A 15,643-nucleotide genomic window follows, 5' to 3' on the forward strand; every position below is an offset into this window, starting at 1 on the left:
TGAACTGGTTGAGCCCTAACTCCTGTGGATGTGAACCACATAAATTATTCCACCTCCGAGTGAGGTGAGGTCTTATATGTGCCTGCAAATCTGCACCTGGGACTATTAAAGCAAATGGTTGGTGAGTAATTGTTTCTCAAGTCAAACTGTCAGCCAGTACACACCCACATGACTTGTTACCCACAGAGTGACAACTGAGCAGACAGTACAATCAAGGTCTGAGAGAGAATCGTGAATAGCTAATATCACAAGGTGACAACAGCAATGTCAATAAGTCATGTTCTATGAACGAGTGACCATAAGGAAGGAAGGAAGGAAGAAGAACGGAAGGTTAGGGTTTAATGTTCCGTAGACATTGAAGTCATTAGAGACAGAGCACAAGCTCAAAGTTTTTCAAGGGCGAAGAAGGAAATTGGCCGTGCTGTTTTAAAGAAACTATCCCAGCATTTGCCTGGTACAATTCAGGTATATCACAGAAAACTTAAATCAGGATGTTTGGACATGGATCTGAACTGTCATCCTCCCGAATGAGAGTCCAGTGTGCTAATATTGCACAACGTTACTTGGTAAGGGACCAAATACAACAACGTGATGAGATGCATGACGACAACAACTAGCAGTTTGTAAGTACAGATTATATGTGTTCATTTCATTGTGACACAAAGAACCTTCTTCTTTTCTATGAACCAAGACAACTAAAAAAGGGAGATCTCAATTTTTCTCAACTTCCATAATGAAATAAACATTTGGACTGAGAGTGTTTAGATGATCTAAACATGAAGGAAGCATTGTGAAGTTATGTACTCATACTACAAAGGTACCTCCAAAGATATTTGTGTTTCAGGACTGTTGGTTGAAGTGCTTTATACTCTAAATCTTCCATAAAAAGGTTAACTACTATAGAAAACAGATGACTGCCAATTGCAAAATTGTAATTTTGTTCAAAACTTTGGTTTTTAAATAAAAAAGTTAGTCCGAGTGAGTATATGATTAAGGAGATGTATGATGTCCTTTTCCAACTTAGTTCTTAAAAGCTGCAATGAAGCCACAATGTGTAAGTAATCCCTTCATGTTATGGCCGCATAGGGTCACAATGATTTTTTTATCTGTAGAACATCTAAGCTCTCTTCATCCCAGAAATTGGTTCACTAATGGTAGTGAAGAAACATAGAGACCTCTTTCAGCTGAATTTTGTGATTTGCAGAAAATAAGATGGCTCTTTTAGTCACAATGTGTTTCACAAGCAGACACAGACTGATCCATATATGTGGGCTACTAGTTGTTATCACCCATTCCATACACAGAGCATTAGCTGTCTCCAATAAGTAGAACTTACCCATCTCCAGGCATATCAACCAGCATACATTCAACATCAAGCATAGTCAGAATATATCGAGATCTCCACTAAGACAGTCTTTGATGGTGTGTCCTTCAAGGCTGACAGACTCTAGAAGAAACACTGTATAAAATATGTCTTATATCCTCAGGCATAAGAGCAAATGATGCTGGGTTCCATGAAAGATGATCTGTGTTTAATGAGACCATGGAATATACAACATCCTGTGTCAGTGAAGGAAATAATACAATGGCCAGACATACTGCACTGTTAAAGATATACGTGCTGAACATAAACATCACACGAGACTATGTCAGCCAGATAAATCTGCTGCTGCTGACCTCTTTCTTGATAAAAGACATGGCATAAAGTATAGAGAGACCAAGATCTTGCCTGTCTCCATCTGCTGGGATTCTGTCAATAAAGAAGCAGTCAAATTACTTGAAGCAAACTTCATCAACAAAGACAGTGAATTTCAGCTTACCACTGACAACACAAATATGGTGTTAAGTGTGTAGAAATGAATTCATTGTGATCTCACTGGTGAGAGGTTGAAGTCTGGACAGAGGCAATGTAGCAACACCTTCCAAAGATGAATACACTGGGGCCTACAGCGTGTGGCTGGGCTTTCCTGTGCTGCACATGCAGCATCAATAGCTTGATTTTCCGGCAAGGGGTTCTGGATGTCAGCATCCGCTGGAATGATATTATAAACCTGCCTCCTGGAAACTGCTCTTTTCTAACAAACCAACATATACATGGGTAGCCACTGCAGATTCCCACTTTCGCACCCTAAGACGAAGAGCAAATGCCTTAGTGAAATATCGTGTAGTTTCCACAATATCATCCAACACAACACTCAAGAACCTCTCATGCGCAATCAAAGTTATTTACAAAAGATCAGTTTCACATTATTTGTAAGAAAAATTTATTTGAACTTGAGTGCAGATTCTTGAACACTTTACAATAAAAGCAAATGTTTACTGGCACGGAAATGGAGTTGAGGTTAGTTCACAGCCATTACACAATTACGATAAACTGAAATAATATGTCAATAAGTCTCTAATCATTTAACGTTTTGTGAATACTGAAATTACACAAAACTAGTCACTGCACAAATTTATTGATGCATTTGTAAAAATTAAATACTAAGCTTAGCTTTGTTGTACAATGTTGCTGCAACATATTTTCTTGCTGCAACACATATTATGTTCTAGGTACAGATACGTTAATACTGCTGTGGCATATGGCAGCTGCATCACAATCCAGCCACATCTCACACAACAGAGCACTGTGGATTGCTCCCGTCATGGCCCTTGCAACTAGACTGCAGCCCATCCTGCATATAACAGCCACTGTAGTCTCTGGGGCTGCGACACTGCCAGCACCAACTTCCCTCTGCGAGCCACATGATACTATCATAAACTTCCTAGTATTCCTCCGTCTGACAATCTTGTAAGGATGATGCCCAATAGCTTGCCAGTCAGTGACAGTTAACCTCGGCATCAAAAGTCCACAGTATATTTTTCAGAGCAGTGCACATTCGTCGGAGCCTAAGACTTTGCCAGTGCCGCACGTACAGACTCTGCCTATGGCAATGTTTCAGTAAGGTAACCGTCAAAGTACTCAGCTAGTACCCTCAAGAACTGTTATGGTATTAGCGAGAAACTTTCACTGGATCAGGATAACCCTTTAGTTGCCTTCATTTCAAAACCATTTCAGCGCTATCCAGAATCAAATGTTATTGTTTACTCTGTGTTATTAATAAATTTCTGTTGTTCTTGGTTACCTGGGTATGTCTCTCTTCTTGCCTGCATCACCCACTCAAGGGATACTAAAATGGCGATGAAGTAAAAATCAGTATTCAATCAGGTTGTCTTCCTCTGCATTTGTGTGCCCTCCACTTCGTGTTTTCATGGTTTCTGTTCCTCATTAAGGCATCCACAAGTCGCTGTTAATTGCTTCCTTTGGCTTCCTTGCCTTTACGAGTCTCATTCCTTCTGTTCTGCGGGTCAGTGGTTTCCCTATCTGTTACTTCTGTTTTCCAAGTGGTCATTGCACCTTTCACTCTTTTCCCCCAATTTGCACTTTTATGTATGGGACATTGCTTTGGGTCCCTACTTTGTTTTTTACTCTTCATCCCAGTGCCAAATTTTTCAGTTGTCTATACAGTATTTTTGCTCTAACATGTTCTGCATACCTATGCAACAATTTTGTCTCTTATCTTGGCTTGTTACCACATTGTGCTAATGTGGATGCATTCATTTTCCAGTGTTGTTTGTGCTGTTTCTCTGTGCCCGTCCACTTCCCTTGTTTCTTGTCAATATCTTTTATGTTTTTGTCCTTGGTCTCACTTGTACATTTGTCATGCTCTTTCCATGCCAGAATTATCAGTCCTGCAGCTTCCCCAGATATGGGCTCAGTAGATGGTCTGTTTGACCCAGGACATTGCTCGCTTGATTCAGCAATGTATGATGGCAGTTCCCCTCGTGCTGTGGACATGATAGCATAGCTTTTACATCACACACAGCACTTCCTGTGCACCTCTGAGCTTATTTGATGGTGCCTCGCCCATCCTGACACTCCCCCTGCCCAGGACTCATCTCTACTGCCTCTACTTCCTCTGGAACTCATCAGTGCCTTGGATTCATGGCCCGCATTCTTTGCCACACTAAACCACATCCTTCACATTTTTGCAGTTTCCAATGTTTCTTTCCTGGCAGCCTCTGGCCCGAAGGCCTAGAGCTGCTCAACCACACTTACCTCCAGTGCTGTCCTCTCTGACCTGCCTCTGGCACCTCCTGCTCTGGCAGCACCTGCTCTGGTACCGCCTGCTCTGGTGTCACTTGCTCTAGCACCGCCTGTTCTGGCACCTGTTGTTCTGGCATATCCTGCTGTGATGACTCCCACTGCTTGCCACCATCTCCAGCATCACTCAGTTCAGCACACCAGCCCTTTCGTAGCTGGCCAGGTCTACATCTTCTACATCGGACCCTCTCACGTACTTCATGTCCCCTCGGCAATCACCAACCTCTTGGATGCCCCTTCTCCATTCAATGGTGGTGTCATTAATCTCTTTTCTGCTTCCACTAATCTGGGCCTGTCACCTCCTGGCACATCTGTCAACTTGCCAGCTTCCTTTCTGCCTGTGCCGATGTTCCACACCCGGCTCCAGTGCTCTCCTTCTACTTCTTGGCCCCCTCACTTCCCTGTGAAGGTCTCGCCCATCTCAAGCTCTTGCCTTCTTCTCCAACATTTACGTCTGTGGTGTTCATTCCACCTTCTGTGAGACCCTACCTGTCGCCGCCCTGGCCTGGTCGCCATCCCTGAATGTCTCATTGCAGTCACACTATGCACCCTCACACACTTTCCTGCATCTTCTGTACTCCTATCTTGGAAGCGTCGGCACATGGCCTGACTGTGTCTGGTTTTGCTACCTTTGGTGGCCTGGTTGTCCTTTCTCTGCATGTCTCTCATTTTTCCAGGTCTTCTCCTCATCTCATCCATTTCCCTGACTGCATAGTGACTGCGTCCACTGGCTGCTGTTGCCTTCTATCAGACACCCGGAGCCGTGGACATCCTTCCTTCCGAGGGTAGCTCAATGCTATGGCTCCAGCTACTGCTCATGACAAGGTGTCCAATGACCTCTCAGGGCATTTAGCTTGCACTGGTGCATTTGGACCAAGCTGCTGCCACGTCCTCTCCACCACTGTTGCCTGGCTGGCACCATAATGTCCCAGATGCCACTACATGTTCAAGTGCCTATCTCCCATCAGACGCCAGTGCTCTGCTGCCATCCTCCCAGCCAGCCTCTGTTGGTGACATGTTGTGTGCCTTGCGACCCTTGTGCCAGGTACCTACTGCATCCTTTAGCCAGCGCCAACAATGACCTCACCAGTGGACCCAGTGACTCCCTGGGTTACTGCACCACTGGTCCCAATGCTTCTTCAGGTTCCAGCACTGCCAGCGCATTCATTGTTGGGCATCACGCTGCCGGCCTGCACGCCAATGGCTCACTCGCTACTCTCCACCATCGGGTCATCCCTAGTGACTCCTACGCCGAGATGTCTCTGATCATGGTCATCTCCTGCATACTCCGTGGTCTTCACCTCTCTGCCAAGTGCCAGCCTCTTCTCTTCAGAGCACCCTATCCAGGCTTCCATCTAGACTTCACCAGCAATCCTGTTCTCTGGTCCTGAAAGTTTCACTGCAAACCTGGCCTTGCCAGGGCACACCACCTTTGGCAGCTCAGTCACCTTTCTTGATAACACCCTTGTCTGATCCTTTTTTTCCTCAGGTTAGCTTCTCTCAGATGACTCCACTGTCTGTGCCTTGGAGAATAAGGATGCCGTATCTTCAGTTGTCATCTCTACTACAGCCACCACTTACACAGAGATATAGCTCCACAACCCCCACATGGGGAAGAGGAATGGCTATGGCTCAGCTGCCGTCTACACAGTAAAATGGTTCCATCATCTCCTCCATAGTGATGAGGACTGTGGCATATGGCTCTTGCCTCACAATCCAGCCACATGGCACAGCAACAGAGTGCTGCAGGTTGCCGCCCTTTCAGGATGCCTGCAATTCAGCCATAGCCCATCCCACCTGTGACAGCTGATGGTGCCACACTGCCAGCACCAGCTTGCCTCCACAAGCCATGTGATACTAGCATAATGTCCTAGTATTCCTCTGCCAAATAGCCTTATAAAAACACCACCCAGCAGGTTGCAAGTCAATGCGCGTTCCAGTCTCAATGTCCAACATCAGAAATCTGCTAGTACATAAGTCAGAGCAGTGCATGTCTGTCAGAGCCCAAGACTTTGCCAATGCTGCATGTACAGCCTTTGCTTATGGCAGTGTTTTGTAACAGTAACCGACAGTGAAATCAGCTAGTACCCTCAAGAACTGTTACTGTGTTAGCAACAAACTTTCATTGGATCAGGGCAATCTTTTAGTTGCCTTCATTTCGAAACCATTTCAGTGCTATCCAGAACCAAATATTATTCTGTACTCTCCATGTCATTAATAAAGTTCTACTGTTCTTGGTTAGCAAGGCACATCTCTCTTTATGCATGCATCACCCGCATGTGGGATACTACAACTGCTATAGCTATAAATGGGTTAAAATTAAACCTAAGTAATTATGAAACCATACACAGCAGTGTCTAAACCATGATCATTACTGCCTACTAATGAGTAAGGCAATTATTGTTATTATTATTAATGAAAAAGGAGGAGGAGAGGAGAACATCTCATTAAAAAAACCTTGGTTCATCTGACCTGGATGATAGTACCTTGTAAGTGTTCCTTGCCAGGATAATGGTGAAAACCTCAACAGCACTGAAAGGGGAGATGCAGATCATCAGTACAGAGGAACTGGCGGAAGAGGAAAGCTTCATAAAGAAGACAAAGCATATTTAAAAGTTCAGACACGTCTGCATGGTAACCACCGGTACTCCGGACAGTGTCTGTTCAGCATGTGAGGTGCAGCTGAACACTGGGCTCCAGGAACTAACAATTCCTGGTTCGATCCAACCAGCATTAGCTGGAACCTAATTACAAGCAGAATGGTTCATACAAGTAATATCAACATTGCCCCAGGTGGCCAATCCACTTGCCCTGTGGCAACAAGCAAGCTATCAGATTCTGGGGAGCTCAGGCTCGTACAACAGAGAAAGTCAGAGTTCTCTGGTAAATTTTCACAAAAATCTCACACATATATTGGCTCCTTTACCATCCAAACACTTATTCAGACTGGCAAATTACAGAATCTTACTACAGAACTCAACTGACAGAAAATTCAAATCCTTGTACTTCAAGAGACTAGATTCACCGATTTGGAAACAACAGACAGCAACAAGTACCGTATCTCTAACAGCAAAAAAGACAAGAAAATTATTAGGCGAGGCCTTTATTGTGAATAATAATATCCTTGAATCTGTTAAAGATGTAAATCAAATCAGCAACACACTAATGACCATGTGAATTAAGCACACCAACAAAACATACACAATTATTAATGTTCACACAACTACTAACATTGACAACAAAAAAGAACCTGAGAAGACAAAAAAATTCTGGGAAAAACTTGATATTGGAATGTCCAAACATCTGAAGGACAACGTAAAAATTCTTCTCGGTGATTTTAATGCACAAACTGGCAAGTGGAGGAAATATAAAAACAGTCAGCAATTACTCTGCACACAAATTCACTAACAAGAATAGCGTTAGGTTCGTTGAATTGTGCCAACAAAACAATCGAAAAAATCATGTCAATATCACTTCAAAAGAACCCTAAGAAACAAAAAAAACGTAGCAATCCCCAATCCTTCAGCTAGGTGAATTTCAGATAGATCATGTTGTGATCTCCTATGATTTCCAAAAAGAAATAAATGACCTTCAAGTCTGTAGAGGGGGTAAATACAGATTCTGACCACTATCTTACCAGAGCCAAGTTAAATTCACACCAAAAATGAAATGGCAAAGGAAAGCACCACTAATTCCCAAATTTGATTTGAAAAAAAAAAAAAAAAATCCAAGAATCAAAAATTACAGAAGTATGCGGAAAACAACCTACAAACAACTAGAGAGATTTCCAAATGAAAATTATACAGAAAGCAGGAGGTCTGATTGGATTAAAGAAAAAAATCAAAACAGCAAAGGTGGAATTCAAATTGTGATGGCACACTAGAAGAGAGACAATGAGCCTTCTTAAATTATAATTGTGTCAAACCATCAACCACACAAAAGAAATTTTTCAACGTCAGAAAACAAACAGCTACAATACTTAGACAAGCTAAAAGAAAATATCTTAATGAACAGCTAAACTCAATTGAAGAAGAATTTAGGAACCACGAAACACGACTTTTACAAAACATTTGCAAATCAAGTCAGAGACACTTCACAAAACCACTGTTTCACGAAACAAAATTAAAAATTTGCACTAACTAACACAAAGACAATGGTAAAGAATTAACCAAATACACTCCTGGAAATGGAAAAAAGAACACATTGACACCGGTGTGTCAGACCCACCATACTTGCTCCGGACACTGCGAGAGGGCTGTACAAGCAATGATCACACGCACGGCACAGCCGACACACCAGGAACCGCGGTGTTGGCCGTCGAATGGCGCTAGCTGCGCAGCATTTGTGCACCGCCGCCGTCAGTTTCAGCCAGTTTGCCGTGGCATACGGAGCTCCATCGCAGTCTTTAACACTGGTAGCATGCCGCGACAGCGTGGACGTCAACCGTATGTGCAGTTGACGGACTTTGAGCGAGGGCGTATAGTAGGCATGCGGGAGGCCGGGTGGACGTACCGCCGAATTGCTCAACACGTGGGGCGTGAGGTCTCCACAGTACATCGATGTTGTCGCCAGTGGTCGGCGGAAGGTGCACGTGCCCGTCGACCTGGGACCGGACCGCAGCGACGCACGGATGCACGCCAAGACCGTAGGATCCTACGCAGTGCCGTAGGGGACCGCACCGCCACTTCCCAGCAAATTAGGGACACTGTTGCTCCTGGGGTATCGGCGAGGACCATTCGCAACCGTCTCCATGAAGCTGCGCTACGGTCCCGCACACCGTTAGGCCGTCTTCCACTCACGCCCCAACATCGTGCAGCCCGCCTCCAGTGGTGTCGCGACAGGCGTGAATGGAGGGACGAATGGAGACGTGTCGTCTTCAGCGATGAGAGTCGCTTCTGCCTTGGTGCCAATGATGGTCGTATGCGTGTTTGGCGCCGTGCAGGTGAGCGCCACAATCAGGACTGCATACGACCGAGGCACACAGGGCCAACACCCGGCATCATGGTGTGGGGAGCGATCTCCTACACTGGCCGTACACCACTGGTGATCGTCGAGGGGACACTGAATAGTGCACGGTACATCCAAACCGTCATCGAACCCATCGTTCTACCATTCCTAGACCGGCAAGGGAACTTGCTGTTCCAACAGGACAATGCACGTCCGCATGTATCCCGTGCCACCCAACGTGCTCTAGAAGGTGTAAGTCAACTACCCTGGCCAGCAAGATCTCCGGATCTGTCCCCCATTGAGCATGTTTGGGACTGGATGAAGCGTCGTCTCACGCGGTCTGCACGTCCAGCACGAACGCTGGTCCAACTGAGGCGCCAGGTGGAAATGGCATGGCAAGCCGTTCCACAGGACTACATCCAGCATCTCTACGATCGTCTCCATGGGAGAATAGCAGCCTGCATTGCTGCGAAAGGTGGATATACACTGTACTAGTGCCGACGTTGTGCATGCTCTGTTGCCTGTGTCTATGTGCCTGTGGTTCTGTCAGTGTGATCATGTGATGTATCTGACCCCAGGAATGTGTCAATAAAGTTTCCCCTTCCTGGGACAATGAATTCACGGTGTTCTTATTTCAATTTCCAGGAGTGTATTTCTCACTAAATTCTCACAACCAAGTAAGAGATCCCCCGGATTACAGCCAGAACCACACTGCCATGTGGTTTGAGTTGCCCGGAGCTGCAGTTGTGCATGCGAGTTGCATTTGTGTGTGTGTGTGTGTGTGTGTGTGAGAGAGAGAGAGAGAGAGAGAGAGAGAGAGAGAGAGAGTGGGAGTGAGGGGGTTTTTTTTTTTATTTTTATTTTTTTTTATTTTTTTTTTTTTTTATTTTATTTTTTTTTTATCTGCGACTCAGCCTCTCCGCTATAAGGTGAGTAGCAACTTTCCTTTTCACATATTTAAAAATTGGTTTATAAGAACATGCATGTATCTGCACGCAACATTTTGTCAAAATTTCAAAGTAGTCAGTGAAGAACTTGCAGAAATTTAAGATTTTGAACATACATACATTTAGATTTTTATTTATTATATACACAATATAAATATTCATGTACCATATGGTACGCCATTAGTTACATAAAAACACATGCATACTCAAATGCATTGTTGAATCAAAATTTCAAAGTGGCTGGTGAAGAACTTTTGGAGATTTAAGATTTTGAACAAATGAACATGAGATTTCTGCTAACGAAGTATATGGCACTCCAGGAGGTGTATAAAACTACACATACAAACATTTGAATACAACATTGAGTCAAAATTTGAAAGTGATCAGTGAATAACTTTCGGAGATATAAGATTTTGAACAAATGAACATTTACTTTTTTATTTATGAGGGTTGGAACTTAAATAGTGGCAACTATTTATTCACAACCGATACAAAAGAGTAACATGTTTGCACCTGTTACTATCCTTCAAAGTAAGTCAGCAGCTTTGTGTAGAAACCGTTGCCAGTGATGCGGAAGGTGTAGTATACCGTTAGCAGATGGTTCTGTTGATGGTGCGAATGAAGCGGTCTACTGCTTGTCGAATCTCTGGAACAGTTCTGAAGAGAATCCCATGAAGTGGTTCCTTCATCTTCAGAATCAAATCAAAGTCACAAGAACTTAAGTCCGGGGAGTATGGTGGATAGTACAGTACTCCCCAATCCCACTGACCGAACAGAGAACCCACAGCTTGCGTTGTATGCGCCCGCGCACCGTTGTGCAAAATGATGGGTGGTTTGCGCAGAAAGCGTCAGCACTTCTTTCGCAAAGCTGGTCGCAGGTGATGCTCCAAAAGCAAATAGTAACACTGTGCATTGACGGTCTGCCGTGGAGGAACGTAATGTGTTAGGATAACACCGTCACAGTCATACACGAGAATCACCACAGCTTTAGACTGCTCCATTCGAACAGTCAACAGAACAGGCTCTGCTAACGGTATAGTACGCCTTCCACATCACTGGCAATGGGTTCTACACAATGCTGGTGACTACTGTGAAGGACAGTAACAGGTGCAAGCATGATGTAACTCTTTTGTATCAGTTGTGAATAAATAATTGCCACTATTTAAGTTCCAACCCTCATATATAGATGTGAATGTTCATTCATTCAAAATCTTAAAACTCTGAAAGTTCCAGAATAGCAGTTAGCACTAGATGTTTATTAGGTAGTTCATGAAAATACTGTCACATACAGACATTTTGACCTAATTCTCAATATGTTATGAGTCAGTAAAAAATGTAACTTACCCCATTTTCAGGAAGAGTTACTGATGGTAAGATAACAGACGGTGGTGTTTGCCATACAAGTTCATACACTTGGGAACCATCAGGCATTGGCGCTTCCCTTGCTACTGCCACAAGCTTGAGGGATGCAGCTTCATCATCACATGTGACACTTTCTGTGCTGATTTTACTGTTTTCGTTACACTGGGCACCAACCGGACATGCATCTGCAATACATCATGAATATATGTACAATAATTTTGTAAGAGTGCCTTTATTTTATTCCTGTACACAGCAACCAATGAAAGTACAAAAATGTCACTTTCAATTAACTGTACAAAATTATTAACATTTTGGCTCACAGCCATAAAATATTAGCGCATATTGCATCAAAATAATTACAGTATGCAAACAAAGCACCTTGTCACAGGTGCTGACAATGGGCAATATTACAGAAAAATAAATAAATAACTACAAATGCAGGAAGTCCATGAGAGTTTTAAATGGTTAATTAACCCTGGAAATCTGGTACCCTCCTCTTTACTAATCCTGTCACAGTGGGTAATATTACAGAAAAATTAATAAATAAATACAAATGCAGGAAGTCCATAAGAGCTTAACACTGTTAATCAATCTTGGAAATCTGACACCCTCCACTTTACTAATCCTGTCACCGCTGTAAGAGAACAGAATGTCACTTGTAGTAGAACTGCTCATGAGAAACTGAATCTATTGACTTTTGTTTTAATTACAGGCCAATCATTGAACTGTACACCAGGAACTGATTCTCTGCTATATTATTTGCTTTACTGTTCAGTTCTCAATCAAATTTGCAAAATCTTTCACTTGTATCACCAGCAAACCTAATAGATTTGAACGTATCAGTTACACTTAGTAGCAAGTTACTGATGTAGGAAAGTCAATGATGTATGAAAATTTGTGGTTTACTCCTGAGGTAGATCCCAAATTAGTGTGCTCAAACCAAGTGTCAAGGTCATTTCTTGATATGGGACAATGAAGTAAGCTTCGTGCATACTATTATAGAAAAAGAGTGAAACCTGCTATATAAAGCATTCCCCGAATTTTAAAATGTTTACAATGCACACTAGAAAAAATTAGCATCCTTCATATGGCGAGTGTTATCTCTTCTGATGCCACTATCTGCCTAGCATCCATAATTTTTCATTACTGGATGAATAAGAATGTTATTTAGAATTGGTAACTGAACCTCTTATAGAAGTCTCTTGCAGGACTTTGGCACCTTTCTGATCACATCAAGTAATTTTTCCCTGTAATGTGATTCTTAAATGAAAGGAGTAAGATTTGATCCCATGAAGCATTACTTTGTTTTGCTTCAAGCAGATCCAAATGGCTTTTTGGTCGTTTGGTGACCGGTTAGGATATGCAGCCAGATGGATCACTGATGACTACAGAGACAAGATCCTACACGTCTGAGCCACCACTGAGAAACTGCTGTCAGGATGAACACTGATAACTTATCAGCCAGCTTCAGTGCAGCACTGGTTTTGCAAGCACCAGAGTTGTAAAATGTTCAATAGCATCTGTGACCTAAGGATGTGTAAATTTTACGCAACATTACTAGACATACTCTACCTGTTGTCCATTATGTGTAGCTATGACATTTTTGGATGTTGGAGGATATTTTATCCAAATTGTTAGTTGTGGCAACATTACTAATATGGCATTTTTCACTAGATGTACTGCATATAGGAGGAAGCAATATATTGGCTGTCTCTTCTAGGAATGATTACTCAATGAACTCTAACAGCAAACCACATTGTGATGCAGAATGCCCTATCTTGCAATGTCAGCCACTGGAGTTTCCTGAGCTTTAGTGCCCACTACATGTACCTGTATTGAAATGTACTGCTTTCTTTTGGATTCTATTTCCTCTATCCACTCTAGCTTGTATGAATTCCAGACTGACAAGCAACATTCAAGCCTTGGTCAAACGATGGTTTTACACGTTACCTCCTTTGTCGGTGGATTACACTTCATCCAGTGAATCTCAAAATGGCATTTGCCTTACTGCTATTGTCAATCCACTTTAGACTGCTTTGCCAAAACTGATCACAAATGAAGAGCAATGAATTGGGCACCAAACTGATTTGTTACCATAAATGGCCTAGACAGAGAAAGTTTAGTTATTTATATGTACAACAACTGTATTTGCAGTACCTCACTACCAAGTGGAATGTGGGAATGTGTCAATTGGTATCCAAACACAATACAAGCTGTTTGAAAAAGAACTCAATAGTTTTAATGTGTCCTAGAATCTCTACAAAGTAACATACACTATTCTAGTTTGCGGTGTTTCATTCATCAACTCTCCAAGTTTGGCTACCCTGCAGCTGGCAGGTCTGCTTGACCTTGAGATGGCACCAGTGCTGTTTTTTTCCTCTGTTCCCTCAGTTCATTGCAGTGCATTGCAGAGCAACTCAGCAACAATGTGTACTCCACAACAGAAGCTGCAGTGTCTTATCTGGCTTGTGAAAACTGAGTCAGTTATAACAGTGCAACATAATTTTTGACATCAGTATGGTGGTGATCCACCTACAGCAAAAACTATCCGTCATTGGCTAAAGTCTTTCAAGGAAACCAGTAGTGTTTTAAAACAAAATCACCAGGTGCACCGAGAACTTCTGAACATGTTGTTGGACAGATCCATGTTTTGTGTGTTCAAGGCCCGCAGAAGTCATTAGCCAGACACAGTCTACAGTTAGGAGTGCCTAAGGGTAGTGTGTATGATGTGCGTAAAAGACTTAAGTTGCACACCTACAAATTGCAGCTGTTGCATGAAATAAAACCTACTGATAAAATCTAAAGGTATGAGTTTGTTGTTGACTTTCTACACACAATTGATGACGATGTCAATTTTTTTAAAAAGATACTCTTTTCTGATTAGGCTACATTTCATGTCAGTGGAACAGTTAATCGTCATAACTGCAGAGTTTGGGGGACAGAGTATCCACATGAAGTTATTCAGCATCAATGTGACTCTCACAAAGTTAATGTCTGGTGCAGTTTGATGGAAGATTGTGTGATTGGTCCTTTCGATTTTGTAGAAAAAACAATAAACAGGGACATTTACTGTGACATGTTGACAAAGCATGTCTTTCCCCAAATGGATGATATTGAGATGGAAAAGGGGCTTGTGTTTTTCGAACAAGATGGCGCCCCACCTCATTTCAGTAACCACTTGCTTTTCAGGAAGGTGGATAGGCAGGGCTGGCCCAATACCTTGGCCATCACAAAGCCCAGTTTAACCTCAGAGGACTTTTTCTTTTGGTGTCATATAAAAAATGTTGTGTACGTTGAGAAGATCAGAGATCAATTATTTGTAGCCATTCGACAATCAGAATTAGAAAAAAAGATTTAGAAATGAACTTAAAGCAGGTGAGGTCTTGGTGTTTTCTGATTTTGCTGAGAATTATACCTTTGTTGTACAAGATGAAGCTCAAGGCAACCACTGGACCAGCACACAAGCAACATATCACCTCTTTACAGTTTATTACAGGGTTGGTGACAATCTGAGCGTACAAATATCGCCATTATACCAGAATGCCTCACATGTGACGTCTTACTGTGCATCTGTTCCAGTCCTACTTGACTCAGCTGAACCTACCTATTCTCTATGTTGGCCTCATCCCATAATGTAATGATGATGTGATGTGTGACACAAGTGCGACAGCATAGTGTGTAAAGAGGAAGAAAACAGGACAATGACAATACTTATCTTTCATCTAATACAAAATCATCAAACAAAAACCTGTGTGATTTTGACATATTCGCTTTGTAACAAAATAATATCCACATGATTCCTACACTGAGAATAAGCAAATTAACTATTTAGAAATGCATTTCCATCTGTGAAACACTGTTTTTCTTTTTTCTTTGCAACAATAACAATGCCAGAACATAATATTTAAAACTCTAATCGAACAACTGTAAACACAACAGTTTCTAATGTTCAATAAATGCAGTTTTGTCTTGTGAAACACTAAAATGATAAATTTAAGGACAATATTATACATAAAGGCATACTTGTCCTTTCTTTTTTGGGTCATCTGTTTTCTGGCTAGTCTGATACGGCCTGCCACAAATTCCTCTCCTGCACCAACCTCTTCATTGCAAAGTAGCACTTGCAACCTATGTCCTCAATTTTTTGATAGATGTATTCCAATCTCTATCTTCCTCTACAGTTTTTGCCCTTTACAGCTCACTCTATTACCACAGAAGTCATTCCCTGATGTCTTAACAGATG

At 42.4% G+C, this 15,643-nt stretch overlaps 1 protein-coding gene across 3 annotated transcripts in view; it reads right to left on the reverse strand.

Annotated features, from left to right (window-relative positions):
* Positions 1–15,643, reverse strand: part of LOC126481295 (uncharacterized) — a 166,569-nt gene that overhangs the window by 147,185 nt on the left and 3,741 nt on the right. For 2 of the 3 annotated variants that reach the window (XM_050104941.1, XM_050104943.1), the window contains exon 2: positions 11,383–11,585. In XM_050104941.1, coding sequence (XP_049960898.1) covers positions 11,383–11,585 — 203 coding nt within the window. Of the gene's footprint in view, positions 1–11,382; positions 11,586–12,586; positions 12,780–15,643 lie in introns of those variants that run through there. The other variant, XM_050104942.1, reaches the window with a different exon arrangement.

The sequence above is a fragment of the Schistocerca serialis genome, chromosome 5 (assembly GCF_023864345.2).
Source record: "Schistocerca serialis cubense isolate TAMUIC-IGC-003099 chromosome 5, iqSchSeri2.2, whole genome shotgun sequence".
NCBI classification, from domain to species: domain Eukaryota; kingdom Metazoa; phylum Arthropoda; class Insecta; order Orthoptera; family Acrididae; genus Schistocerca; species Schistocerca serialis.